This window comes from Brachypodium distachyon, chromosome 5, assembly GCF_000005505.3.
Source record: "Brachypodium distachyon strain Bd21 chromosome 5, Brachypodium_distachyon_v3.0, whole genome shotgun sequence".
Taxonomy (NCBI): Eukaryota; Viridiplantae; Streptophyta; class Magnoliopsida; order Poales; family Poaceae; genus Brachypodium; species Brachypodium distachyon.
The window spans coordinates 13,674,393-13,702,182 of record NC_016135.3 but is presented as its reverse complement, the minus strand read 5'-3'; the positions used below and the strand labels follow the sequence as shown (position 1 = coordinate 13,702,182).

Sequence of the window (27,790 nt, the reverse complement as noted above, 5' to 3'; positions counted from 1 at the left end):
CCGATCGCCACCTAGGCCAGCAGCCACCGTCACGTGTCCCGCTATTCCGGGACTCTACACTTCAACAGCCCAGCGCGCCGTCGCCGGTGACGATCAGACGACACAGCCGCCCGAACCCCGCGCGGCCAAATGGCGCCTAAGAAGCAGCCGGTCTCGAAGCAGAAGCACAAGCCCAAACCCTCCGCCGCCGCCTCCTCCTCCTCATCCGCCGCACCGCGCATCGAGATCTCCTCGGAGAACGAGCGCCGCCTCCGACGCCTCCTCCTGAACTCCTCCACGGCCCCCGCGCCCCTAGATGCTCCTGTGGCGCGTTCCGAATCGAGAGAGCAGAAGGGGCGGCGGCTGCGTGGCGTCTACGACAAGCTGGCCCTCGAGGGCTTCTCCTCCGCGCAAATCGAGCAGGCCCTCTCCGCTATACCAGTTCGTGTCCCCAAACACATGTACTACAACACTGTGGTGCTATTGGATTGGCTGTTTGTTAATTATGTTTTTATTGGGTAGGATACAGCGACGTTTGAGTCGGCGTTGGACTGGCTGTGCTTTAATCTGCCCGGCGACGAGCTCCCCCTCAAGTTCGCCAGCGCCACCGCCTCCTCTTCTCGTGCAGGTATTGGATTTGAGGGTGTAGGTTTTAGTGCTTTGAAGAGCCGGCCTGTGCATAACCAGGCACATTTGTGTGTGAACTGCCATGCAGGCGTGTCACCCATTACCCATGTATGTGTGTGGTTGCAATTTGTTTATGAGTTTTCATGCATCTGCAATTGTCTACACCCTTGCTCATGTTCTGTGGTTACTGTTTTAAGTGTGAATGCCGGATATGTTGGAGCACGTGTGTTTGCACTTACCTGAATTTTGTGTTCTGTGTTCCAGCAAGTGGGCACACACTCTGCATGCCAGGGGTGTTGTTATATTTGTGTTTCAATGGAGACATGCACCGGACTGGATGTTGTGTGTTAGTTTGCCATGCTTATGTCACGAGTTGATTACTTTTGTGGTGCATTTGTAGGGACAGAGGGTTCAGTTAAGGTAGTATCAGCAGCGAAGGAGAATTGGGTGCCGCAGAGCCGTGAGCCTGTGGAGGAAAAAGATAGCACCAAGGGGGTGGAAATTAAAATTGTGAGACGGCAAGAAGAGGATGTCACATTGGATGATGGGCTGTCATCGCAAGCTGCATGGATCCGGCAGTACATGGAACAACAAGAGGAGGTATAGTATAGATATACAAACAAGTGATTTATTACTAGGATTACTGCATCAGATTTTAATAATCTTGGAATAATTGGTGGAGTTCATAATCATAAGTTACTTTGGTTTATCTGCTATGGGCTCAGATCACCATGTTGTTTATTCTGAACTATTACCTCTTTTTTGTTGACATTTTTGTGCTAATTTGAGTCACTTATTGAACATGTTTTCTTTTTGCTATCTGAACAGAAAATTTGGTGTAGAAGAAGATGGCAACTAATCTTCTAGGATTCTGTTTCACACCAATTTACTAAGTGTTACCTGTTAAACCATGTTTTTATATGTTGTCTCAGTCAGTTAACTATCTCCATTACCGAGTACAAGATGTTATTTTGGACATTGACACAGTTTGGAAACGTACATGTTTGACTCTTACACTTGACATCTATATAAAAAGTATTAATTATAATGTCAAATCTACTAATGTTATTTTAATGCAGTCAATCTATATTTTGTCCATATTAGTCATTAAACAGTCCATTTTTTGAGACATTCATTGTAAAATTACACTAGTTGTGTAAGGTGGGAGACATGAGTATATATTGTAGGCAACATCTAATGATAAATTTACACAACTTCTAATGATGCACCATAGATTGAACCATCTTACGAATGTTGATCCATCTTCCAGACCAAGGTTTTTTTTAACATTATGTCATTATTCCTCTTTCATGTTCTTTCTTTCTCTTGTTTCTTTGATGTCCTATCTCATTGTGTGCCTGTTCCATTTGCTGTCATTGATGTTAGGAGGATGATGCAAATTCTAATGATTCCTCCACATGGGAAGATCGCTACTTAGCAAGCCTTGAAGTTGTAGAAGCAAAGCCAAGCAGGCGAAAGAAAAAGGGTAAGTGCAACAAATGTATTATTGATATTGATATGTAAGCTGTATCAACCAATTTTCTATTCTCTAGCAGATTTTGCATGTCTCTTATACATTTTAAAGTTCTTGTGGTTCATGGAGTTCTATCTTATGAATTCTTATTTGCAGGTAAAAAGGAGAACGCCAAAAATGGAAACACAAAGGAACATATAAACAACTCTGCATTCCATGTGTTTCCTGATACGGAAACTGCAAGTGTTGAGGGTGGTGAGATTGGCTTTGGTGCAACTGGGAACAAATCTGACAGTCCTATCCATATTGATGAAGGATCCAATTTACAAAAAGGAATTCCTAAAGAAGTTGTTGAAACTTGCAAGGAGGTAGAAGAAGAGGAAGTTGAGCTTGGTAACATGTTTTTTGAAGACTCATCTGCTTGGGAAGTCGTGGCTCCAGAAATCTTGAAACAGCAAAAATTGGAGAAATTATCACGTGATGGTTATGGCCATCTTCTTGGGAACATAGACGATGTATGGAAAAAGGTCTTGTGCTTCTACACTATCTTTGTATTAAGGAATCTTCTGCCCTTACCCTTTGCTCTTGTTAATACTGTATGCTCTTTTTGATATTTATAATTTTGGGGCTGTTTTGCTTGGGTGGCTCTGGACTTCTAGGCTGGGGCTGGAGACGTTAAGCCAAATATGGTTGGCCTCACCTCCTTACTTCTCTAAGGTTGCTTGGACTTTCCAATTTCATGTAGGAAAGTCGGAGAACCTTTTGTGCTCCAAGCTCTGGGTGTAAGCAATTTCCCCCTAAATGCTGTAGTAAACTGTGACCACTCTACCATTTAAGATTTATATTAGATTGTTGTTGTTAGAGTGACAAGAGAATATATCCCACCATCTCAATACCCCCTTACTCCACCGTAACATCGTACGTTGGATATTAATCCTTAAGCTCATGTGGAAGCAGCAGCGAGAGACTGCCAGTTCAAATGCAACTTTGCACAGGATGCCTTATGAGCCTTCAAGTTTACCTTCATTCCTCCTCCCGTGTTTCCCATTCTGCTGGTACAGACTCACCATATGGAAGGCCTGTTTGGGACTCAGGGTTGTCGAAGGAAATGATACAATCCCTGTTTCCAAATGTGGCCTAAGTGTTTTGGGGAATACCTTAGGGGAGGGCTGTAACAGGAGGAATTGCTAAAAAAACGCTCAAGTATGCATGGTAGGCAAAATACATCGAGTAAGACCGCTAAGTTCTCAAGTTAAATTGAGGTGGTACAGAAAACCTGTTAGTCATAAGGGATCTCTTATTGTTTATTTTCTGTCAATCAAGACTGAAGTTGAACAGATTATCTGTCAACGGAAAGTCTGTTGTGATGTTCCCATGAGGCCTGACAAATACTCCCTCCGTCCCATATTAAGTGACTCAAATTTATCTAAATACGGACGTATCTATATACTAAAATATGTTTAGATACATGTAATAGGAAGTCACTTAATATGGGACGGAGGGAGTAATTAATACCACATCTGGAAGCGTGTGGAGATTGGTTATTTGGTCAATTGCATATCTTTACAGTCTGAAACATTGCAAGGGGTCTTTGGTTCAAGGATTTTTGGACGATTGTAAGCCTCAGAAAATTTTCCTATGTCGTTTGTTCTATTTGTGGGGTTGCAATGTGATTGTTTCTTAAGGAAACCTTTGCATTATATTAATATATTATATAGGAGAATTTCCATTTACTCAAATCTCTTGGAATGGTTCCTATGTTTTTCTTTTTACTGAAATTCCTATGTTTTTCCTATGTTGTGATCAAACATCCTTTCCTGTAGGATTTGGGATGTCATGACTCATGACTCTACAATGCTATATTTTCTGAATCCTGCGAATCAGAAAGCCCAAATAATTTATCAACTTTGTTTGGTCCTGTTATGCATTTTTTTCTAACTGTTTCGTTATTTATGGTGTTCTATAGGGAGATTCTGGTAAAATGCCAAAAGCTGTTTTACAGAAGTTCTGTCAGAAACTTGGTTGGGAAGCGCCAAAGTATAGTAAAACATCAGAAAAAGATAGTAAATTTATATATACTGTGAATGTATTGCGTGGCTCTACCGGACGTGGTAAAAGTCGGAAGGCTGGAGGCTTGACAAAAATCGAGTTACCTGAACAAGATGAAGAATATGTATCTGTTCAGGTTAGTGTTTACCCACCATAAAATACGTATGTCATGATATTGATATTTCTTAGAAAGAAGTCCATGTCGAATTCGGTTAAGTATTCTAGCGTGTATCACTTCAGCGTTCAGACATATTTTTCATGCTATTTCCTTGTCACACTGATATGCTACAGTGAGATAACGTTTGATAACATCTGAAAAATGGATAACCTTATTATTCCTTGTCAAGAATGGTACTATTAAATGCTTGCTGAATTTCTTAACAGGAAGCACAAAGTAGAGTGGCGACTTTTGCTCTATATCAACTGTTTGCTGATCTTCCATTACGTCAATTGCTTATCGAACCATACTCATCACTTGTTTTAAGATGGCAAGAAGGTTAGATCAATTTGATCATCCATTCTTATCTGATGATTTATAGTTCGTTCAGGCTTTTCTGCTACATATTTCATGTTTCTGAAAAACAATAGGTGACTTGGAATTGTCATCAACATCAAGGCTGTTGGATACTGAGGATAGTCGAAGAGCTGGATTTGTGGATATTTTATTGGATATGGACACACATGATACTCTTCCATATCAAATCAGAGATGCCCCCTATGGCGGGGTAAACATTGACTCTCAGAACGATGAGGAACACAATCCTGTCGATGACCAGAAAGAGCCTGCTTTGCTGAATCGCGCAGGTATATTTTTTTTGAAGATCATAACTCCACTTTTTATTTCTCAAACTATTTTTCTGAATACTGTCAGTGTCAGAAGCAACCATGATTATCGATGGCTACTGTTTTCCTTCTTCCAAGACCCGCTAGTCTGTCATTGATGGTAGACCTCTCTGTAATGTATAGTGTACTTAACAAGGGAAATTTATAACGATGCCACTAGAGCTCAAACTTGTTCCATGCTTTTTTTCTCTCAAGAAAACGCTAAGCTTGTGTCTCATTGCATTAATAAAAAAGAAGAGTTATTTACAAGCCTCCAACTAGGCGGACACCCTCAGATACAACTCAACCCACTAGGCCCCTGGGGCTGACGGAACTGGTTCCATGCCGTTGCTTTAGTGTTATTTATGACACCTGCTTTCTCTATTTCCTTGAACTTTCTGGCACTAATATGGTTACTTCTAAATGGAATCTGTTCCTGTGATACTTTTCAGGACAAACCATATTAAATCTTGGACTGTCTATATTGTTTGCAACATGCATGCCTTGTATTTAATTAACATTATTATTTTTCACTGTGATATTGCTACTATTTGTCACTCTATATTTGTGCATGGAGCGAATCAACGACGAATGAATTCTATCTTGTCGTATTGTAACTTCGATTAACTACGAATGATTCTATCTTGTAGTTTTGTAAATTTCCTCCATATTCTGCTAATATTCTAAGTGTAACTATAAATCCTGTCAGGATATCTAATGTTGCCTTTCTGCAATTAGGATTGAAACAACCAGAGCAAGCAGAGAGCACAGCTTTGAAAAAGCAGTTGGAACACAAAATAAAGCTTCCCAAGTATCTGGTATGCAGTAAATGTGCATTGTGCTACAAGTATTCTCCAGACTTCATTTTTTTCTCTTCTTATCTTTGTTCTAATGTGTTCTTCTCGTCACCCAATTCAGAAAATGCTTCAAGCAAGAGCTTCTCTACCAATCGCCAGACTGAAAAAACATTTTCTGCAGTTACTGAAAGAGAATGATGTAATCGTTGTTAGCGGAGAAACTGGATGTGGGAAAACAACTCAGGTATCCATGCTTATATTTTCGCCCAAGTTCTTTTTGTTTCATCCATTCCAAAATATAAGGCGTATAACTTTCTTTGAAGTTTGACCAAGTTTATAGGAAAACCCAACAACATTTAAAGTCCCAAATCAAGATCACTAGACCTATCATGAAATATGTTTTCATAGTGTATTCATTTGGTGGTAAGCTTGGTCAAAGCATAGAAAGTTTGTCTGTCAACAAAATTTATACGCCCTATATTCTGGAAAGGAGGAAGTGATATTTATTTCCTTTGCTAATGTCTTCTTTTTTCGGGGCCAATGGTTAGTGCATAGCAATTTCACATGAAAAGTGATGCACCTTCATAGTATCACACAACCACATCCTCACTTTTTATGTAATTTCACAACAACAACAACTAAGCCTTTTGTCCCAAGCAAGTTGGGATAGGCTAGATATGAAACCCAAACAGAAATTTGTGGAAAATAACAGTAAACACGGAAACAGAGAAAAAAAATCAAGGTTCAGGCACATGGATTGCAGGTTTCCATGCAGCCCTGTTGGAAGCCAGATCTTTGGACACATTCCAGTCTTTTAGGTCCCTTTTAACTGCCTCCACCCAAGTTAACTTAGGTCGCCCTCTACCCCTCTTTGCATTATCAAAGCCCTTTAAAATCCCACTGTTTACTGGTGCTTCAGGTGGCCTCCGTTGGACATGCCCAAACCACCTAAGTCTGTTTTGTACAAATTTTTCTTCAATTGGTGCCACCCCTACCCTATCATGAATCGCATCGTTTCTGATCCAGTCTCTCCTTGTGTGACCACACATCCACCTTAGCATACGCATCTCTGCCACACTCATTTGTTGGATGTGTTGTCTTTTAGTGGGCCAACATTCTGCTCCATAAAGCATGTCAGGTCTGACGGCCGTCCTATAGAACTTACCTTTCAGCTTTTGTGGGACCTTCTTGTCACACAGGATTCCAGACGCTTGCCGCCACTTCATCCACCCTGCCTTGATCCTGTGGCTAACATCCTCATCGATACCCCCATTGCTTTGCAGCATAGAACCCAAGTATCGAAAGGTGTCCCTCTTAGGCACTATTTTCCCTCCTAGACTAACCTCTCCGTCATCGCACCTAGAGCCACTAAAGTCGCACCACATATACTCGGTCTTAGTCCTACTGAGCTTAAACCCCTTGGATTCCAAGGTTTGTCTCCACAGCTCCAGCTTCCTACTGACTCCCACCCTACTCTCATCTACTAGAACCACATCATCAGCAAAGAGCATACACCAGGGAATATCTCCTTGTATATCCTTAGTGACCTCGTCCATCACCAAGTCAAAAATGTATGGGCTCAAGGCCAACCTTGATGTAGTCCTATCGTAATTGGAAATGGACGAGTCTCGCCACTTCCTGCGCGAACACTTGTCACAACATTAGAGTACATATCTTTGATGAGGGAAATGTACTTCATTGGGACTTTGTGTTTCTCTAATGCCCACCACATGACCGTCCTTGGTATCCTGTCATAAGCCTTCTCCAAGTCAATGAAGACGATGTGTAGGTCCTGCTTCTGCTCCCTATATCTCTCCATAAGCTGGCGGAGTAAGAAAATTGCCTCTGTAGTCGATCTCCCAGGCATAAAACCGAATTGGTTTTTAGTGACATTAGTCACTCTCCTTAAGCGATGCTCAATCACTCTCTCCCAAAGCTTCATAGTATGGCTCATAAGCTTGATACCTCTGTAATTAGTACAGCTTTGGATATCTCCTTTATTCTTGAAGATGGGTACTAGTATACTTTTCCTCCACTCATCGGGCATCTTGTTTGACCGAAATATGTGGTTGAAAAGTTTTGTTAGCCATACAATCGCCATGTTTCCAAGACACCTCCACACCTCGATGGGAACATCATCGGGGCCCATTGCTCTCCCTCCTTTCATCCTTCTTAGGGCCTCCTTAACCTCGCTCTCTTGTATCCTCTGCACGAACCGCCTGCTGGTGTCGTCAAAGGAATCATCCAAATCGGGCATACTGCTCTCATTCCCATCATTGAACAGCCCATCAAAGTATTCTCTCCATCGTTTCTTGATCTCCTCGTCTTTCACTAGAACTCAATTGGCCTCATCCTTGATGCACTTGACTTGGTCGAGATCCCTTGTTTTCCTCTCGTGAACTTTTGCCAACTTGTAGACATCCATCTCGCCTTCCTTTGTACCTAGTTTATCATACGACTCCTCATAGGCCTGTCCTTTTGCTCCGCTCACAGCTCGCCTTGCGTTCTTCTTGGCTTCTTTGTACTTCTCCAAGTTGCTTGAGCTTCTATCTCGAAACTAACTCTTGTAGCATTCCTTCTCCTTAATGGCCTTTTGAACATCCTGATTCCACCACCATGTGTCCTTAGATTCATGTTTCTTTCCTTTCGTCACCCCAAGTGCCTCCCTAGCTACCTTCCGGATAAGCGTCGCCATCTTCACCCACATGCTATCCGCATCTCCATCTTCACTCCAAGGCCCTTCCGCTAACATCCTCTCCTTAAAGGTTTGCTGGGCTTCCCCTTTGAGCTTCCACCAATTTGTTCTTGTGATCTGGGCACCTCTGTCCCGCAGTACACGTGTGTGGAACCGAAAATCAGCGATCACCAGTTTGTGTTGCGCCACAACACACTCTCCAGGTATCACCTTACAGTCCAAACAAGCCTGTCTATCCATCCTCCTAGTAAGGACAAAGTCAATCTGGCTCGAGTGTTGGGCACTACTAAAGGTTACTAAATGAGAAAGCCTCTTCCTGAAGAGGGTGTTGCAACAAGACAGATGAGGCCCATGCTTGATAGATTCAGCACCAAGTGGCATCCTCATAATATGGGTGTAGTCAAGATCTTAATGTTTCCTTGATATATTTTCACCATTGTCAATCTTAATACTAATGTTATATTTCGCATGTTCCTTCTAGAACACATGGAGATATATGTTTAGTACGAATATGATGCACACCAATTGCCATCTTAGGCTGTTAGCTCTAATCTTTCTAGAAGCATTGAATTTCACATGATTATTTGTCATCCACTTGTAGGTGCCACAGTTTATTTTGGATGATATGATTGAGTCTGAGCTTGGTGGTAATTGCAATATAGTTTGCACACAACCCCGGAGGATAGCGGTATGATCATGGTTTCAAACTTACATTTTCCTTTCTCTTCTCAGTACAGCAGCATAATACTATATAGTTGTATGATATACAAAAGGTTGCATGTGCTACATGAAAAACCATTTCCGACCTCATAGTGACTGTATGTCATAATAATGTTGATCATTTGGTAGGGTAAATGCCCCTTTATATTTGTTACTCCCTCCGTTCCATAATTCTTGTCGAAATATTACATGTATCTAGACGCTTTTTAGGAATAGATACATCATTTTTTGGCAAATTTGAGACAAGAATTATGGAACGGAGGGGGTATATTTAAAGCACTAATCTTGGAGTTACCAGAGATGATCATCCATATCTTCTGTTTAATTGAACAGATGTAGATTGTTGCATATAACTTGGATAAGTCTTTATTTATAGGCCATTTCAGTAGCAGAACGAGTGTCTGATGAAAGGTGTGAATCTTCACCTGGCTCTAAAGATTCCTTGGTTGGATATCAAGTTCGTCTCGACAGTGCTCGGTGCTTGTTCTTTCTCTCTCATATGCATACTATATAAATACAAAGTTACTAAAAATCTACATGACGTGTTATAGATTTGCTTCTGATAATTTTGATTCTTTCTACTGTTTTAGGAATGAGAGGACAAAGCTCCTGTTCTGTACAACAGGCATCCTTCTTAGAAAGTTATCTGTAAGTAGTGCTCCCATATGCACTCCATGCAATGTTTTGATTACATGCCAAAGTAAAAAATGATAACATCCCACTACTTATGTAGTTATGTCTTTCATTTGGTCTATCCAGTTTTTTTAATGTTCATCCTTGAGGCTTTCGGTTTCAGCTAATAAAAAAGAATCCTGGGTTTTCTTTATTTCTTGTTTTTTTTTGTCTATATCATGTTTTAGTAGGTCCTAAGAATACTTTCTTACACAAGTCACATATTTCAGGGAAACAAAGACTTAAGTGATGTTACTCATGTCGTAGTAGATGAAGTACATGAACGTACTATTTTGGTATGTATTTGACTATTTGTTTGTGCGTTTATTTTGTTCATGCTACAAAATATCTCGTTTTGTTCCTATGGTAGATGAAGTACATGCTGGATCCTGATTTGCCCCTTTCAGAGTGATTTCCTGCTGATTGTTCTTAAGAGTCTTGTTGAAAAACGCTCTAATCAACCAGGACGAAAGCTGAAAGTGATACTCATGTAATATCTATTCCCTTATATCTATTTTCTTATTTCTGTTCACATTTGCAGCTTTTTTTTCTTGCATCGTTTAATTATTTCTCTGGGCGCTTTAACTTCAGGTCTGCAACTGTTGATTCAACCCTATTTGCACGATACTTTGGAGATTGCCCTGTGATTAGTGTTGAAGGAAGAACACACCCAGTTTCAACTCACTTTCTTGAAGATGTTTATGAGAAGATGGATTACTGTCTTGCTTTGGATTCTCCTGCATCAGGGGCATACTTCGCACAGCATGGAGAAAAGGTTTCTGTTGCTCAATTCTCATTCCCAGTAGAGTACATATCTGTCAACCATTTGATCCCTTTGACTATTATTTCCTACTACGGAATGTCTCAGGGCTGTATTTTTTTGTTAGATATGCTTTCTCGATCTTCTTTGTTATCGTCTTTTTACATAATCATGGATGCCAATGTCATGCAACTTATTTTCCATGTATTTGCAGCCCCAACATGGCATAAGGATTGGATGAGACACCTACCTGTAGAGCTAGGATTTCCTGTTTGAAAATTGGAAATTTAAATTGTTTTAGTGGAAGAGTGTTGTACATGTGCTTATTCTTGTGGTATACAGTTGTAGTCATATGCTCATTATCTGCGCCTTCAAATCCTCAAATCTAATCAGTTGCCAAAATTTATATGCATGACATTGTGTTTCACCGTTTCTCATCAATGTGTGCCTGAAACTTCTTCGTTTTGCTCCAGTGGAAGCATGCGAGTAGCTCGGTGAATAACCGGAGAGGAATGAAGAACCTTGTCTTATCCTCATGGGGGGACGAGTCAGTCCTTTCTGAAAATTATGTTAATCCTCATTATACCTCTGACTGCTATCTGTCATACAGTGAAAGGACCAACCAAAATCTTGTGAGTTTGTGCTGTGAACCATATGCTTTTCACCATTTTATGTGGAATATGTTTCAGTTCTGACTGAAGATCTTCTGTTACTAACTCAGAAACGCATAAATGAAGAAGTCATTGATTTTGATTTGTTGGAAGACTTGATATGCTACATTGATGAGAACTGCCCCCATGGTGCTGTTCTAGTTTTTCTTCCTGTAAGTTTAGTGTATTCTGTCATCTTAGTGCTTTGCTTTCAAATAGATAGATTTCTTAATTCCTATCGTATGGAGCACGCATTTGCCAATTGCCACTGATGGTGCTACAGGGAGTTGCAGAGATTGAAATGCTGATTGATAGATTATCTGCTTCAGTTAGATTTAAAGGGGTATCATCTGATTGGATTCTCCCTTTGCATTCAATGCTTTCGCCCACTGATCAAAGGAAGGTATTCCAGTCTCCACCAGAAAACATTCGCAAGGTGCGTATTCATCTCTTTAAACCTAGAAAGTACTTAGTTACTCAGTACTTATGACATAGTATTGCAGGTTATTCTTGCCACGGACATAGCAGAGACCAGCATTACAATTGATGATGTTGTATATGTAGTTGATACTGGGAAGCACAAAGAGAATCGTTATAATCCACAGAAGGTTACACCTCTTTTGTGTAGTGAATTTGAATAAAATGCATATCTAACATTTGCATTATCCTTCCGCAGGAATTTCCTCATCCTTTTTTTAATAGTTACTTTATATGTGCTGAAAAGTCACCATGCAAAGTTATTCTTGGAAAACCTGTGCTTGTGGTTGGCATGGAGTCGACTCTTGGTCGGCATACTGTCCCTTTTCCAGCGAAGAATCCTTTTGGCCTGTCTTTGTCGTACGGTCTATGTTAGAAAATTGCATTGTCTGGTTTTACATAGTACTGCCATAAAATTCTCCTCAGGTCCCTCCATCACTGATTCACTGAGACATATTACCTGCTGTGTGAAACACAGTTACTTTCTATGTTTATTGTTTTCTTTATAAAGTTCTCATAGATGGTCATCTTTATATAGAGGCCTAACAATCCAATCTCTAATTGGCTTAAGGCCCAAGCTAAGGATATCTTTCTAATTTAAAAGATAAACTACCTAACTGATCGGTTGGGATCTTATCCCATAATCGGGGGCTGCCATGGTGGACCAAGGACCTATGTACATAAATAATAGTTGGACTTGCAGCCCATGATTCCACAGAAGCAAGTGCACATGGATGTGATCTGAAAGACATACACATGTGGAACACAACAGTCACTGTTTGGCAGCTTCAATCTTTTCATTGTTGCCCATCTCATATTTAATGCATGTGTTAACATGATGAAATCTTAATAGAACAGTATCCTTGTAAAGTGTCACAGTAAATCTATAACGATGGTTGAGACGTAATATTTCAAGTAAATGGCGCTTAACTGTTCTGTCATAATTTTGCAGAAAATGTCAAGCATAGTAGAAGATTGGATCTCTCGTGCTAATGCAAAACAGAGACGAGGACGGGCTGGTCGTGTGAGGCCTGGGTTGTGTTTCTGCCTGTATACTCAACATCGTTTTGAAAAATTGATGCGCCCATTTCAGGTTATTGCATATCATACTTACTTTGTTTTTTACAAGATAGCTTTTTCCTCTTAAGATATATCAGTCCGCTTCTCTAGGGTGTACCGACCTTTTTTGCTATTCCTTGCTTGGCAATCATCCTTCATAAAATCCTTCCACTTTCCTGCACTTGCTACCTCAGTCCTGACATTCCATCTGAAGGTAGAAATCAAAATCCTCCACATGAGATTCTGTATTTATTATCTGCAACATATGAAAGACATGAATTTTCTTCGCACATGTGGGTCACACTTTTGCATTATTACTAGCCAAGATACTCTCAATCATCTTAGATAACACACATGCAATCATTGCACTGACAATTCCATATACTCTGCTGTTAAGGTGCCTGAGATGCTCCGGATGCCATTGACTGAGTTGTGTTTGCAAATAAAATCACTTCATCTGGGTGACATAAAATCTTTCCTGCTAAAGGTACATTTGTCCCTCTCTCTTTTGGAACAGTGCATGGGAGGACTGGCTCTTCTGGATCTCTTTTATGTCATTTGTTTGTGTTGCTTATGGAAAACCCTCTCCGTGCTGTCATTTGTTTGTGATACTTATGGGACGTGATATATGTTAGTTCTGCTTGCTGTTTAGTGTCAGCCGTGCGACATTTTGATGTTGAGTACTTATGTTTCGTATCATATGTTCCAGGCTGTAGAGCCCCCAAAAGAAGAAGCTATCTCCTCTGCAATTGACTTGTTATACAAGGTCCTGTTCTGCTTCCTATCATGTAAACCTACTGCACATTTCTGCAGTTTGATGAGCATTAGATCAATATTCACATTTCTTTTGTAGTTCATCAAACTTTATTCTGTCAGTTTGTTGTCTTGTCTAGGTTGGAGCATTTGAAGGACATGAGGAGTTATCACCTCTTGGCTATCATTTAGCAAAACTGCCAGTTGACGTTTTGATTGGCAAGGTGTGGCTAAATATATTTTACTAGTGGGAATTTGTTATATGTAATACTACCTCTGTTCGTAAATACATGACTTCCTAGAAAGCATGCAGTCAAACATTTCTCATTGACTATTAATATGTGTAAAAGTATTTAGATTGGTAAGGTGAAAATAGCATCATTAGATTTGTCATGAAAATATTTTCTTAATTTCCTAGTAGCATATACATACAAAAGTAAACCCAAAGATGCATATTGGAGACCATGCTGATGTCTAAAATGTCAACTATTTATGAACGGGGAAGCAGTTATTTGATGCGTACAGTCTCAGCTAAGTAACTTGGTATACTGCTGTTATACCTTCGCTAATTAGCATCTCATCCGTGCTGGTTACCACAAAGCAATCTCACCATATAGTTGTAATATGGAATGACCATCTTATACATAATCTTATTATTCTTTTGTATATGCAAAGATTGCCATGTAAACTTGGAAAAATCTTTTACTCCCTCTTCCTTATTAACTGTTTTTAGTCTTTACTACACTTTTCACAATATCCTCCTGGTTCCACCCTGGAGGTACATTATACTTTCAAGGCAAGATGGAAATAAAAATTTCAGTGAACTGATCCTATTATGTTATTGATGTACTTTGGAATTCTTGCGTACTCTTTCCCATCCTTTTCTGTACTAATGGCTAGTGAATTTACATCGATTTGTATATGTAGTGCTCTTTTTCATACCTTGGGATTGTATGTGTTTTTCCGCTTTTCGTTTTCAAATCTAGTGGCTCTTTGAGCACCGCCAAGGGTTCTTTAAAATTAATTTATGTGCAATTATTTATTTATTAGTATAGTTTGGCACTGACCCTTTTTTAATCTGTTTGATGTTCTGATTAATTCTGCCTGTGAGACTGCAGATGATGCTCTATGGGGCTATCTTTGGTTGCTTATCACCAGTCCTTTCTGTTGCTGCTTTTCTGAGTTATAAATCCCCTTTCATCTCTCCAAAAGACGAGGTATTACGCCACATGTTGTGATAAATAATTTTGGATATGCACTGACATTTCGTGGTTTATTTCATTTGAAACACAGAAGCAAAATGTAGAGAAAGCAAAAGCTGCACTGTTGAATGAAAACCTTGATGGGTCTACTTCTGTAATAGATACCAAACAATCAGACCATTTGCTAATGGTTATTGCATACAACAAGTGGTCCCGGATACTTCAAGAGGTAACTGCTTCCTTTTGATATGGAGTACATTTTTGCTCATTTGGTAGAAGCCACACTTATTATGGATCGGAGGGAGTATGTATTCTTTGCAGTTGGCACCATGTATTATTTTTATCTTAGAATTTGCAATTGACACTGCTTGTGCTTGTGCTGTACATACCAGACTAAATAAAGTTACTATAAGGATTTCTAATGCGATGATTTTTAATTGCAGCATGGTGCTAGATCTGCTCATCAGTTTTGCCGTTCATTCTACTTGAACAGTACAGTGATGTATATGATCAGGTTGGATTCTTTACAGTTTTTAATCTATACTCCCTCCGTCCCATATTAAGTGCCGAAATAGTACATGTATCTAGACGCTTTTTGGGCATAGATACATTCATATTTGGATAAATTTGAGTCACTTAATATGGGACGGAAGGAGTAGATTCTAGACTGATTCTGGTTATTAATTAAAGGAATTAGTCATCATCACCTTTTTAAGGGGATGAAAGCTAAAAAATAAATGCGTAAATAAGTTAATTTTCTCATTTTATTGACATCACATTAGCAACCACCCAAGCATCTCAATATCACATAGGGTATGTTGCTATGCGTTTTAGGGTTTAGGAGAACCTGCAGCTCTTTTAACTGTATCGGTGCAAGAACATGTCTTCTCTAGTCATTATTGGTAACCTGTTTTTTGCTCTTTCCTACTTCCTACTCTCTCCGTTTCATAATTCTTGTCGAAATATTACATGTATCTAGACACTTTTTAGGAATAGATACATCCATTTTTGGGCAAATTTGAGACAAGAATTATGGAACGGAGGGAGTAATTTTTTAGTACCTTAACATAGTGTCAATTGATATTGCTGGCAAACATTAATGCTGCAGCTTTTTCCAATTTTACAGAAGTTTAAAGTAACTATCTAATTTAATTTACCCCCAGGGACATGCGTCTACAGTATGGGACATTGTTAGCTGACATTGGACTCGTGGATCTTCCGAAAGATAGTCTGGTATGTCTTAAAGATAATTGCACTAGTGGTCCCTAACTTAAAAAAGTAATCCCTAACTTGAAAACTAACCTGCTAATGCTTTACTCTAAATTTGTATAGTGTGTCACATCATTGTGTCCCTTTAGTGGATTACAAGTTGTGAACTTAAGTCACAATGCTGATGTGGATCAGTGAGATGATCCTAACAGTTAAGTCACATGATGGTCCAAGTTATCTCTGCGCCCAGGTCTAGGCCTTTATACTATTCCCTCCGACCCATAATAAGTGTCTCAGATTTTGTACGAACTTAGTACAAAGTTTTACTAGATCTGAGACACTTATTATGGATCGGAGAGAGTACTTGAATGGGTACTAAATCGTAAGAATAGTAGCATTATCCCTCGCATAAATACACATTCTCTTAGAAGATGATATAGTAGCGGCTTTTAGGGTTCCAGAAAATTACTGTTAGATCGGTGAAAATTCATAAAACTATACTCCCTTCGATCGATAATAAGTGTGTCAGATTTTATACTAACTTAGTACAAAGTTGTACTAGATCTGAGATACTTATTATGGATCGGAGGGAGTACTATTTTTCACTTCCCTCTAGTGCATATTCTAGGGCCTATTTGATTCATAAGATTAGAAAAATATGAAGAAACATAGAAATTGAATGTCATGGCATATTAAATAAAAAATAAAACAAATAAAAATATATGCCACTGCAATTTTGGCAAATTCGAGAGATGCCACTGCAGTTTTCATCTTTCAAAAAATAGCACTGCAAATTTACAAATTCTTTGAAAAATACCAGTACACTGGGTTAAAAGATGCCACTACAGCGGCATTTTTCAAAGGTGCAGTGGCATTTTTAATTCACCAAAATTGCAGTGGCATATATCAAATTAACCCTTTTTACAATAAGTCATACGAGTTGTTTGGTGCATAGAAAAGTTCTAATAATGTACTAGCTTGATTTATTTGCTGGCTGCTAGCTTGATTTCTAGTTGGTCATTTGTTTAGAAGAATCAAAGGCCCGTACGATTAAGAACACACAGTGTACCCCTGCCACCTTGGGGCCCTGGGCGGGCGCCCCATTTGCCCTGCCCCAGGGCCGGCACTGTCTGAGCCTCCAGTGCACTTCTACCTGACTCAGGGCTTAGAGTACAAGGCGTAAACACCTATTAGCATTTTATTTGGAAATAGGATTTCATAGTAACACCTATTCTAGGCTCTTCTTTTCTTCATTACTGTGGCAATATCTGGCCTGAAAGAAAGGAGACGCTGGTAATCTCACAAGTTTCTTAATGAATCAAAATAGCCAAACTTCTAGTTTTCAGATATTACAAACTACAGGTTTAGGAGCACTAACCTGCTAAATTAATACTTTATGTTTAGTTATTAGCTTTAGTGACAACTGACATATTCTTACAAGTTTAGAGACCTCCATGCAACTTTAGTAAATTTTGTTGGGCTTTTAACGTCAAAGCTATTCTCCAGCCTTATCGCTTGACATAGACTCCCTCCTTTTCCTTTTTGTTTGATGTCTTAGAACACATCCATTCAAACTTTCTGGAACTTGACCATCATATATTTTAAATTATCTAAATATGTCAATAGATTTTAATAGATTTTTTTTTCCTTTTACTTTAGCAATATTGGAGTCTCCTTTGTTTGTTGTAGTAACGGTTAAAGTTCATGTCTCGGAGACCTTGAAAATCAGTGGCATCAAATAGAAAAGGGAGGAGGAAGTGTTTGCTTTCTGTTGGGGAACTGTAAATTGCCAATTTTCCATGCACTTTATTTACATATTGCAGCCGGGAATTCATTGTTTCTAGTTTTAATGGACACAGACATCAGAATCAATCGTCTAATGTCAATTATAATACATTTTTCCAGAGGTCGATGAGTGGGAATAGGAAAAGCAATCTTGAGAGTTGGTTTGCCAATATGTCTGTTCCATTCAACTTATATGCTCGCTACACCTCAGTTATCAAGGTAATAGCATGATTTCTATACCTTTTTGACAGCTTGTTGATGTGCCCCAGAGTTAAAAATAAATGCATGTGCTTATGAAATCATGTCATACTGTTGCTTGTTCAAAAGTATATTATCCTAACATCATGTCTATTTTTCTTTTGGTAATCACTCTGTAGTTGTTCATTTATGAGTTAATTATGATCTAATATGTTAATTAAAAAATGCTTACATGGAATTTGTAGTCGGTCATAAGTGCAGGTCTATACCCTAATGTCGCAGCAACTGTGGAGGGTGTTGATCCCGGAGCCCTAGGTGGCAGAAAGCCATCTGATATTCTGTTTGGCAAGGATCGTCCTCGATGGTATGATGGAAAGCGAGAAGTCCATATACACCCATCATCTGTGAACCACAGCTTGAAGTCAGTGCAATATCCATTTTTGGTGTTTCTAGAAAAGGTTTGTATTTCACTTGTACATGACTGGTTACTGGTAATCTTGTTGCATCAGCTATTTTATTTTCTTCACAAGGTGGATCTCTTCTATTTGGTTAGTTTTTGTGAGAGCTGCTGTTGATGCCAAACAGTATATATGTTATGTTGTAACTATCTTGGTCCAAATTATACCAGACCCCAGAGAAATTTGTATTTACTAGTTTATTTCCAATTTCTGATTATGGTCATAAGACCCACCACACCATCTCAGAAAACAAACTCGAGCTCTGAATGTCTGATTATTGTCACATTCTTGCAATCTCTGTTCCCTATTTTTCAGGTCGAGACTAGTAAGGTTTTTCTACGAGATACTAGTGTCATTTCCCCCTACTCACTCCTGCTGTTTGGTGGTTCGATGGTAATCCAACACCAGGTATGCCTCCACGTCCGCACCCCTTACCCCTTCACATGTTTTAAAATGTGAGACAGATGGATAAAGATATTAAAGCCCATCTTTTAAGTGTAGTATATGTATATAGTAGGATGACTTGGGCAGTTGGGCTGCGTGACCAGTCTACAAGTCTAGGTTTGGTCATGTGTGTTCCATAATTTCCTTCTAGATGTCACTCCATTTCTACTGGAATAACATTCCAGAATCACGATTTTGACTCATTTCTCTCTGGGGTGTGCCTAACAACCTAAGGTCGCAGTTAATCTTTTAATCTTCAACTAAGATTTAGTTCTTCTATGGTTCTAAATATCCTGGTATTGGGTCACAACAGCCACGTTACATGCTGGTACTTGTAGATAAAGAAACCAGCTTATAGAAACTTTATTATCTTTTATCTGAATAATACATGTAAAAGGGGAATTGCATCGGATATTCTGTTGGATCCAACCTGCACTCCTTCATATCAAAAGAACCATTAATCACACCACCACTTTCAGGGAAATATTTGATGCTGTCATCACTAAATGCTATCGTGACAGGCTCAGTAACAGAAAATGGTATTGGCTTTATTTTTTCAGGCAGGAGTGGTTGTTATAGATGGATGGTTAAGGTTAACTGCTGCTGCACAGACTGCTGTTTTATTCAAGCAACTACGCATAACACTTGATGCTGTTCTGAAAGAATTGACAAGAAAGCCTGAGGTATGCTGTCTCCTTTTTGTTTGACATATACATTATACAAGGTAGCTGTAGTGTCTCTTACAGTTGCTTGGTATCCCTACACTGTTTGTAAAAATATGTAACCTGCTTTGAACAAAAGGCTGCTTGAAAGAGTAAGCAAGATAGCATTCATACCATATGCTGTAACTTGCATTTTCTAATTAGCTGATCTAAATGTATGATTTCAGATGGCAACTTTTGTTGACAATGAAGTTGTCAGATCCATTGTTCATTTACTGTTAGAAGAAGACAAGGCCCAACAACACTGAAGTTTGGTAATCTCTTCATATTAAGTTTTTCTTGTAACATGATCTTACTTGGAGAAATGAGCAGCTACATCCGTCCCTTATCCAGCTACAGGATTTTCTCTTTTTTGCCTTCATCAGTATTCTATTTATTCTGACCTCCATACTTCGATCGAGATATTGGACATAGATTGCCGCTCTTTATTAAAAAGGAAAAAAAAGGAGTAATCAGCTGTGACATGAAAAAAAATGAATCCTTTTGTGGCTCATCATTTATTGGCAAAAATAGAAAAGGTCATATGAAGGAGGAGAAAGAAACTATGATCTTGCAGATGCAATGTCCTAGTAAACAAACAAGTTCTTATGGAGATTTGTGTCTTCCAGTTTTGAAATTTTGCATGGAAAACTTGTAAAAAAACAAGCTTTGCGATGTATTTAACTATAGCTAGTAGGTTCGCGGTTAATCTTTTGATTCTTCCTGGAGAAAAATTGATCACTCTTGGCCTTCGAAGATTTACCTAATTACGGCTGAGATGGGTTCCCGCTATGCAGAGACTAATTTCTGCAACTTCCATTAGGTCAATGGATTGCAGTAGAGATAACGTTGGAGCCGTGGTAGAATCAACATAAAAAATGTCTTCATATCAGGTACAGGGTTTAAGTTGCACATGATCTGATACACTTCAGCGTGTTTATGTTGGTAACTAAGTAGTCTTTTCCTGACAGAACATGTATCCTTGAATCATGCAACTGTATTTCTGACTAGTAAGAAAGTTGTATTTATATTTAGTGTATTGGGGCAACAGTTCGTTATTTCGGTTGTGTCTAAGAGATGTCTCTTAACTAGTGAATAAGAACCAATTTTTCTTAACCTTTTTGATGGCGTTCCATGTTACCATGTGATCTTATGATCTCATCTCACACACACGAGAAATTACGGATGTCCCGCCTTAGTGGCTAGCAGAAGTGCCGTGCACGTCTTAGTGGGATCACTAGTTAAATTGACTCCACTGCCCACCTGTTTGAGCACGGAAATTGAATGGAAACTCTTCAAGAGTGCTAACAGGAGCATGATGTTTCAAGCAATCGTGATTTATCATGGTGAGGTAAACCTTAATTTTGAATGCAGAGTATGGAAATGTGTATCAATAGATTATGCAGCTTCTGGCCTTTTTGGAGCATAAGAGCTTTATACAGATACTGGGATTGATGCTACGTAGTGACTGCTATTGAGTAGCAGTGACGGATGATTACCTGGGCTCGTTCATATTGAACTTTTATGGGTGTGTGCTGCCCTGCATGCTCCATTATGACATTATTATTGCATTTACTTGGTTTTGGACTTTGAAGAATTTTTTTCATTTTCATCTATACTGACGAGGGAAAAACACAGGCTCTCGTCTCCTCTCCTCGATGACCGCGCTCTCGTCTCCTCTCTCGTCACGTTGGGAGGCCAAGTATGCGATCTCCTTACGTGGTGATTCTCACTTTCTCTACGAGGGTTTCATCTTGTTCTATCCTGTCTTCGATCGCGTTCTTCTTTTGGATGTGGACGATTCCCCGATCGATGAACGATTTCTCGCTGGTGATGGTCCGATTGGGGAGACAAGTATGCTATCATTTCCTTGTCATGTGTCGGTGATAGGACGAACTATTGCTGATGCTTCACTCGAGCCGATCAGTTGGACTTGTCCAGCGGTGATTCTGGATGTTGATGGTGTTGTGCAATCTCGTTCTCCGGCCAGGCAGATGATACGGACACAGCCGTCCTCTGTACGGCCGTGCTCTACGTGTCCTGCGGTCGGGGAGGAGTGTACGATACCAACGTCAGATCTGCCATTGTTGGAAACAATCGAGGTGCCCTCCGTGACATCTTCGGGTTGCCTCAACAGTGATGGGCTTCTGGTGCGTACTTGTGCTACTGTGCAGATTGGTGGTCCGCACCAAATCTTTTCTCCGGATGGCTGGGGGATTGGTCTAGCCCGGTCCATGGCGCCAGCTCCAACTCGGCCCCCTACTGTTGGCTCGGTGCATCGGATCCTTGGATACCCTACTAAGCCTCTCCCACTTTGCTTTTACCGGGGTGTGGTGGCCGTGGTAAACCCTAATCCTTGTGGTGTGGTCTTCATCCCGGGTTCTACGAGTTCGCGTGAGTTGTCCTCGGCGGTGCCTCCTACTTCTCCTAGGGTTGGAATTCCGGGCGATTCCCGGTCTTTCGCTAGGTCGTGGCTGATCCGACCATGGATCGGAACAGATCTCGCCTCTGTGCGGATCGTCGTTCCCCTCCGCGGTTCAACCTTCCGCCTTGCGGCGGTGGGATGGGGGGTCGTGGTCGCAGTCCAACTCCCCCACGCCGATCTGTTGACTGGCCGAACAACCCAGATCTGGTTGCGCGAGAGGAGCGTCTGCGAGATGAAGAGCGGGCTCGTGCAGCCAGGCGCATGGAGGAGCGGCGTCTTGCTGATCTCAAGCGGGCGGAGGAGAAATGCCTTCAACTGGAGCGGCTTAAGGTGGCGGATCTGCGGCGTGCTGAAGAGATCCGTCGTCTGGAGGAGCGGCATCGTGAGGATCTCCAGCTTGAAGAGGAGTTGCGTGTGCACAGCCTTGCCGAGGCAGACGGTCGTGGTTCTGGTTCTGACCGCGATCGCTGGGGACATCGTCGGGAGATGCAACGTGAACGGGGTGCCTCTAATACCCCCTCTTCTTCTGCTGCTCCACCGATGGTGGCCTCGGTCGTGGCTCCAAGTACCTCCTCGGCGAATGTTGCTGGGTCCAGTGCAAGGTATGAATCTAATTTGGTTTCGCGTCGAGTTGAGGAACCAGTAGACTTGGAGATCTTGGGCAAAACACCTACCCCTCTGAGGTGTGGTGGTTGTGATGGGGTTGGACATCTGGTTTCATCTTGTCCACACAAGAAGCCATGGGAATATGTGGCTCCTTTCCTAGGTTGCGAAGCTTTTGGTCAGTGTTTTTTCTCCATTCCTGTTAATAACAGCTCAGCAGATGCTCGTGAGGATCTTTTCTTTGGTTTGGTTACGATTATCCGTGGTGTTGTTTCTGGGAAACAAGTTGAAGTTGAGTTCAAAGGGTGGGTTGGTCCTGATTCTACTTGGCGCTTTTTTGCTAAGATGATTTCTCCCACTGAGTATCTTGTTCGATTCCCCACTGAGAAACTCTTCCTTGATTTGAGCTACTTCCCCGAACTCTGTACGCACCATGTTGCCAGGGCTTCGTTCAAAGTGGGAAAAGTGTCGGGGAGATATTCAGCCGAAGGCTGTGTTGCAGGAGTCTTGGTTCAGAGTTAAGGGTATTCCCATGAGATTTCGATCTTGCGAGACTGTTTTTTATGTTGCTAACATGGTGGGTAAAGCAAAGGGCATGGATATGGAGAGTTTGCGCAACTATGCTTATGTCAGAGTTTATATTGCTTGTCAAGATGTCTCCCTTGTTCCTGCAACGCGTGATGGAGAACTAGCTGATGGCATGTATGAATTTGAGTTTGTCAGAGAGATTGTAGATCCTATGCAAGCTAGAACTCAACAGAACACTTTTCTGGTTACTGATCCTATACAAGGATTGTATGTTGATGAAGAGGATTACTGGCATCAGAGATCTAGTACTAAAGATCTAGTACTAACTGGTTACACAAGGGTGATGAAAACACTACTTACTTTCATAGAATTGCCAATGGGAGAAAAAAGAAGAGTATGTTTCTTTATTTACAAGATGGAAACACAACCATACAGGGGACTGAGAATCTTTTGGAACATGCCACTGTTTACTATAAACAGCTCTTTGGGCCTGCGCCAGGTTTTGATTGTAGATTGCACTTAAACATGTGGACTGAGGATGAGTAACTTAATGATCTGATAATGAGACTCTAGATCAACCTTTTATTGAAGAAGAGGTAAAATTCATTATTGATAGTATGAATAAAAACAAGGCTGCTGGCTCTGATGGGATTCCTATTGAATTCTATCAACAATGCTGGGAGATCATTAAATCTGACCTCTTGTCATCTTTTCATGATTTTCACCAGGGCAGGTTGGACTTAAGCAAGGTTAACTATGGTGTCATTACTCTGTTATCTAAGGGAGATAATGCTGATGTAATCCAGAAATACAGACCAATTTGTTTACTTAAAGTGCTTTTTAAGATTTTTACAAAGGGGATGGTTATTAGATTGGGCCCTGTGATGCCTAAACTGATGGCCCCCTATCAGAATGCTTTCATTAAAGGCAGGAACATTATGGATGGGGTGATGTCTTTACAGGAAATTATTAGAGAAACAAAATACAGGAAACAGCAAGATATTATTCTTAAACTTGATTTTGAAAAGGCATATGACAAGGTCAATTGGTAGTTCCTGTTTCATTGCATACAGATGAAGAACTTCAGTCCAATGTGGCAAAAATGGTTCCATACATAAAAAATGGGACTTTATGTGTGAAGGTAAATGATACCATGGGGAAGTACTTTGGTAGCTTCAAAGGTGTTAGACATGCAGCTGAGTGCTTATATAAGATGATAAGGTCTGGTCAGCATAATGGGGTTTTTGCGGGCCTGATTTCTCATCTGATTGACACTGGGGTGGCTATACTACAGTATGCAGATGACACTATCATTCTTTTGGAAGATGACTTGGAAATGGCCAGAAACTTGAAACTGGTGTTATATCTATTTGAATCTATGTCTGGTCTGAAGATAAACTTTCTAAAAAGTGAACTTACTTTAATAAATTGTGATGATCAGAAAGCACAGATCTATGCTAAGTTGTTCAATCGTCAGATTGGAGGATGGCCTATGAAATACCTGGGCATGCCTGTTAGTATAGACTCATGGTAGCTGATTAGAAGATCCTTGAAGATAAATTCTTGAAAAGGCTTGATGGTTGTAAAGGAAGTGCCTTATCTATTGGTGGCAGAGTTACACTGTTGAATGCTTGTCTTACCAGGACTCCTACATATCACATGTCTATCTACATCCTGCCTAAAACTACTATTGAAAAACTTGATAAGATCAGAAGAAGGTTCCTTTGGCAAGGGGGGCAGCAGAAGAAGAAATATCACCTGGTAAAATGGAAATTGGTCTATTCCCCTAAAAAGAAAGGTGGTTTGGGGGTCAAGGATCTGCTCAGATTTAACTTTGCTCTCATGGGGAAATGGTGGTGGAAATTAGTGCATGAATCTGGCATGTGGCAGGATATTGTTAAAGCCAAATAGCTGAGGGGGCAAGGGATTTTTTATGCTAAGTGAAGGCCTGGTGATTCTGCTTGTTGGAGAGATTTGTTACATCTTAGACAGGTCTATCTGCAGGGCAGATGTGTGGTGATTGCGAATGGGAGAACTACTGATTTTTTGGGGGATGCTTCGTGTGGTCCCACTCCTTTTTGCCAGATGTTTCCTAACCTAGTGGCCATTAACCAGGAAATAGGTTTTACTGTGAGGGAAATGTATGAGCGACGGTGGCATCTAAATTTTAGGAGATGGTTAGATCCCATACTACAGATGGAACTGAATGCCCTACATGACAGGTTGTGGGGGGTGGCTCTCAATGAGGAACCTGACAAACCTAAATGGAAGTGGACTAAATCTGGGATATATTTTGTCAAATCCTTATATGAGAATCTTGCATGGGGAGGTAAGGATCGTTCCTTTAGGCACCTCTGGAAAGCCAAGATTCCTCTTAAAATTAGGGTCTGGCTTTGGCTGATTTGGCACAATGCCATAGCAACAAAAGATAATATGACTAAACGCAATTGGGTTGGGGATACCATTTGTAGGTTTTGCTCAGACCCTGAAACGATACACCACTTGTTTTTTGGATGTGGGGGGAGCAAATATACTTGGGGCATTGTTAGTATGACTATTGGAGCTCATACTAGACCTACTAATTTCTCACAATACTTCTGGTGGATCACACAACATATTCCCATTTCTAGGAACCTGCAAATTGTAGGCGTGGCAGCTATTTGCCGGGCACTGTGGAAACTGCGCAATAGGGCTTGCTTTGAACAAAAACTCATCTGACCTCCTGTTGAGATCGTTTGCTATGCTTGTGCTTTTTTGCGTTATTGGGCAGATCTCCAAAAAGAGGTGGACAAAACTAATCTTCTGGCAGGTACTGCAGCTCTACGGCCAGAGGCTCTACGGCACCATGATCGGCAAGCGCGGTTGGATATGGATCAGCAACGGGCGTCGCGCCAGGATGACCAAGTTGACAGGAAGGCCAAGCGCGAGGCCGACGACGATGGAGCACCTCTGAGTGAAGGGGACAATGCCGGAAAGAATGGTGGGCCATTAGAAGCTGGCGCTTCCTGATGGAAAAACAATCTAACTTTTGTGCTAGCCCTTGGTGCTAGTTTATGTTCTGTTTGATACTTGGTGGTTTAAGTACTTTTGTGTGTGTTCTTGCTAGCCTTTGGCGGCAAGTATGTTTGGACATACGTGGGTAAACTGGATGTATTTCGTTATCTTTTGATAGTGGAAACCGATCATGTGATGGTTTTAAAAGAAAATTGTTGCATTTACTTGACTTATTTAGAGAATTGTATATTCATGTCACAACGCATGCAATTCCGAGGTTCGTCCAACGTAATGTGTAGGAAGTCATTACTCCGAAAGCAATACGTGTATCAAGAGACTGTCGTAATGATGAATCGGTGATGAGAAAACTACTTTGCGCAATGGAATATGCCAGGGGCAACAATTTGAGGTGCTGACTAGACCCTTGTCCAATTTTCAGAAGTGTATACATATGAACTTGGCTTGTAAGGTTTAGTTGTGGTATATTGATGTTTGTACTACATTCATGATTACCTTTTTTTTTATTGCGAAACTACTAAAAATTGAGATACATACATGATAAATTGATAAGGTCAGTAAAATAGTGACAACGGACCAGCGGAGGATTTGGAGTCTGCACCCACATGCACAATACGGAAGTCTTGTCAGCTGATACATAGTATCTGACGACGAACCTTTTTTTACCACTCCCTCCAACCCATATTACTTGTCTCAAATTTGCTCAAATACGAATGTATTTATATTTAAAAAACGTCTAGATACATGTAATATTTGACAAGTAATATGGATCGGAGAGAGTATTACCTATCACAATTTGAATTATATTTGTTTTACCACATCACAATATGGAGGAATTTCAGGATATGTTTCTTTGCTTTTCTTTCCCAAAATCTGAAATTGATCCATCATATAACAATACTTGTGTGCTGCTCCCTTTGATCCATGATAAGTGTCAGATTTAGTACAACTTTGTACTCTGTATTAAATTAGTACAAAATCTTAGACATGTATTATGGATCCGAGGGAGTATTATATGGCAGTTGTTTCTCAACCTTTGTGGTATTTATCTGATATATCTCCAATAGAAACCAAGGTAAATAGAGTCGAGCGTGTCAGATCCTAACAAGGGCAACGACCACAGATCATGAATCTACTTGAGTTTCAACTTCTCTAGAATGGAATCAGAAAGTAGAATGGAGTGATCCAAGTCCAGCTGTCGTTTTTCTGTAGTGCCATTGTTTCTAGAAAGGTGGCGGCGCGACAATGAGCAGGCAGCTTCACGGAATCAGGGGTACCTATCAGCAGGAACGGTTGATCCCCCCCTTTTTCCTGGCCCAATATCTGGTCGCTACGCTCCTCCTTCGCAAAGGGTCCACTCCACATTCTTCCCTTCGTCGCATCTTCATGCTCCTCCTCCTTTCTGCCCCCAACCACCCCTCGCCCCTTTTACCCAGCTTTTACATTTTTTTCGTCATGCAATTCCACAGCTTTTACTGGTTCTAATGTCCAAAGCAGCAGCATCCACATAGTCAAGTCGACACAACGTATGCCCCAAACGGTATTTGACGTATACGATGATGCTCGGTCGAGTCAATGTTAGCCCCGCACCTTCAAAGAGAATCGCAAGTTTGAATGCGTAAACTAGAGCTCAACTTGGGCTCCAATCCTGTACCTACCCAACCGAATAAAAATGGCATCGAATCGAGGTT

General features: G+C 40.6%; 1 protein-coding gene across 8 annotated transcripts; it reads left to right on the top strand.

The window, feature by feature from the left end:
* The first annotated feature begins 25 nt into the window (after nt 1-25).
* On the top strand, nt 26-26,308 carry LOC100839482 (DExH-box ATP-dependent RNA helicase DExH7, chloroplastic). Of its 8 annotated transcripts, none has more exons than XR_002960999.1 (35): nt 27-420; nt 502-607; nt 1,007-1,206; nt 1,993-2,092; nt 2,237-2,607; nt 4,047-4,265; nt 4,514-4,625; nt 4,718-4,933; nt 5,690-5,769; nt 5,870-5,992; nt 9,045-9,131; nt 9,540-9,640; nt 9,754-9,811; nt 10,066-10,131; nt 10,243-10,325; nt 10,427-10,610; nt 11,069-11,227; nt 11,317-11,418; nt 11,529-11,681; nt 11,749-11,853; nt 12,675-12,815; nt 13,179-13,268; nt 13,491-13,547; nt 13,675-13,758; nt 14,653-14,751; nt 14,828-14,965; nt 15,180-15,250; nt 15,900-15,969; nt 17,851-17,949; nt 18,174-18,386; nt 18,702-18,794; nt 19,391-19,513; nt 19,720-19,806; nt 20,355-20,424; nt 25,906-26,308. XR_002960999.1 is itself a non-coding variant. In XM_024455851.1 (34 exons), exons 1-33 carry the CDS (start codon nt 130-132, stop codon nt 19,798-19,800), a joined length of 4,275 nt encoding a protein of 1,424 aa, XP_024311619.1. In that variant the 5' UTR covers nt 27-129; the 3' UTR covers nt 19,801-19,806; nt 25,906-26,308. The 8 variants fall into 8 exon arrangements, 6 of the variants coding, with proteins under 6 accessions (XP_024311622.1, XP_024311619.1, XP_024311620.1 ...); XR_002961000.1 differs by having other exon boundaries at nt 25,897-26,308; XM_024455851.1 differs by lacking the exon at nt 20,355-20,424.
* The last annotated feature ends 1,482 nt before the right edge of the window (nt 26,309-27,790 follow it).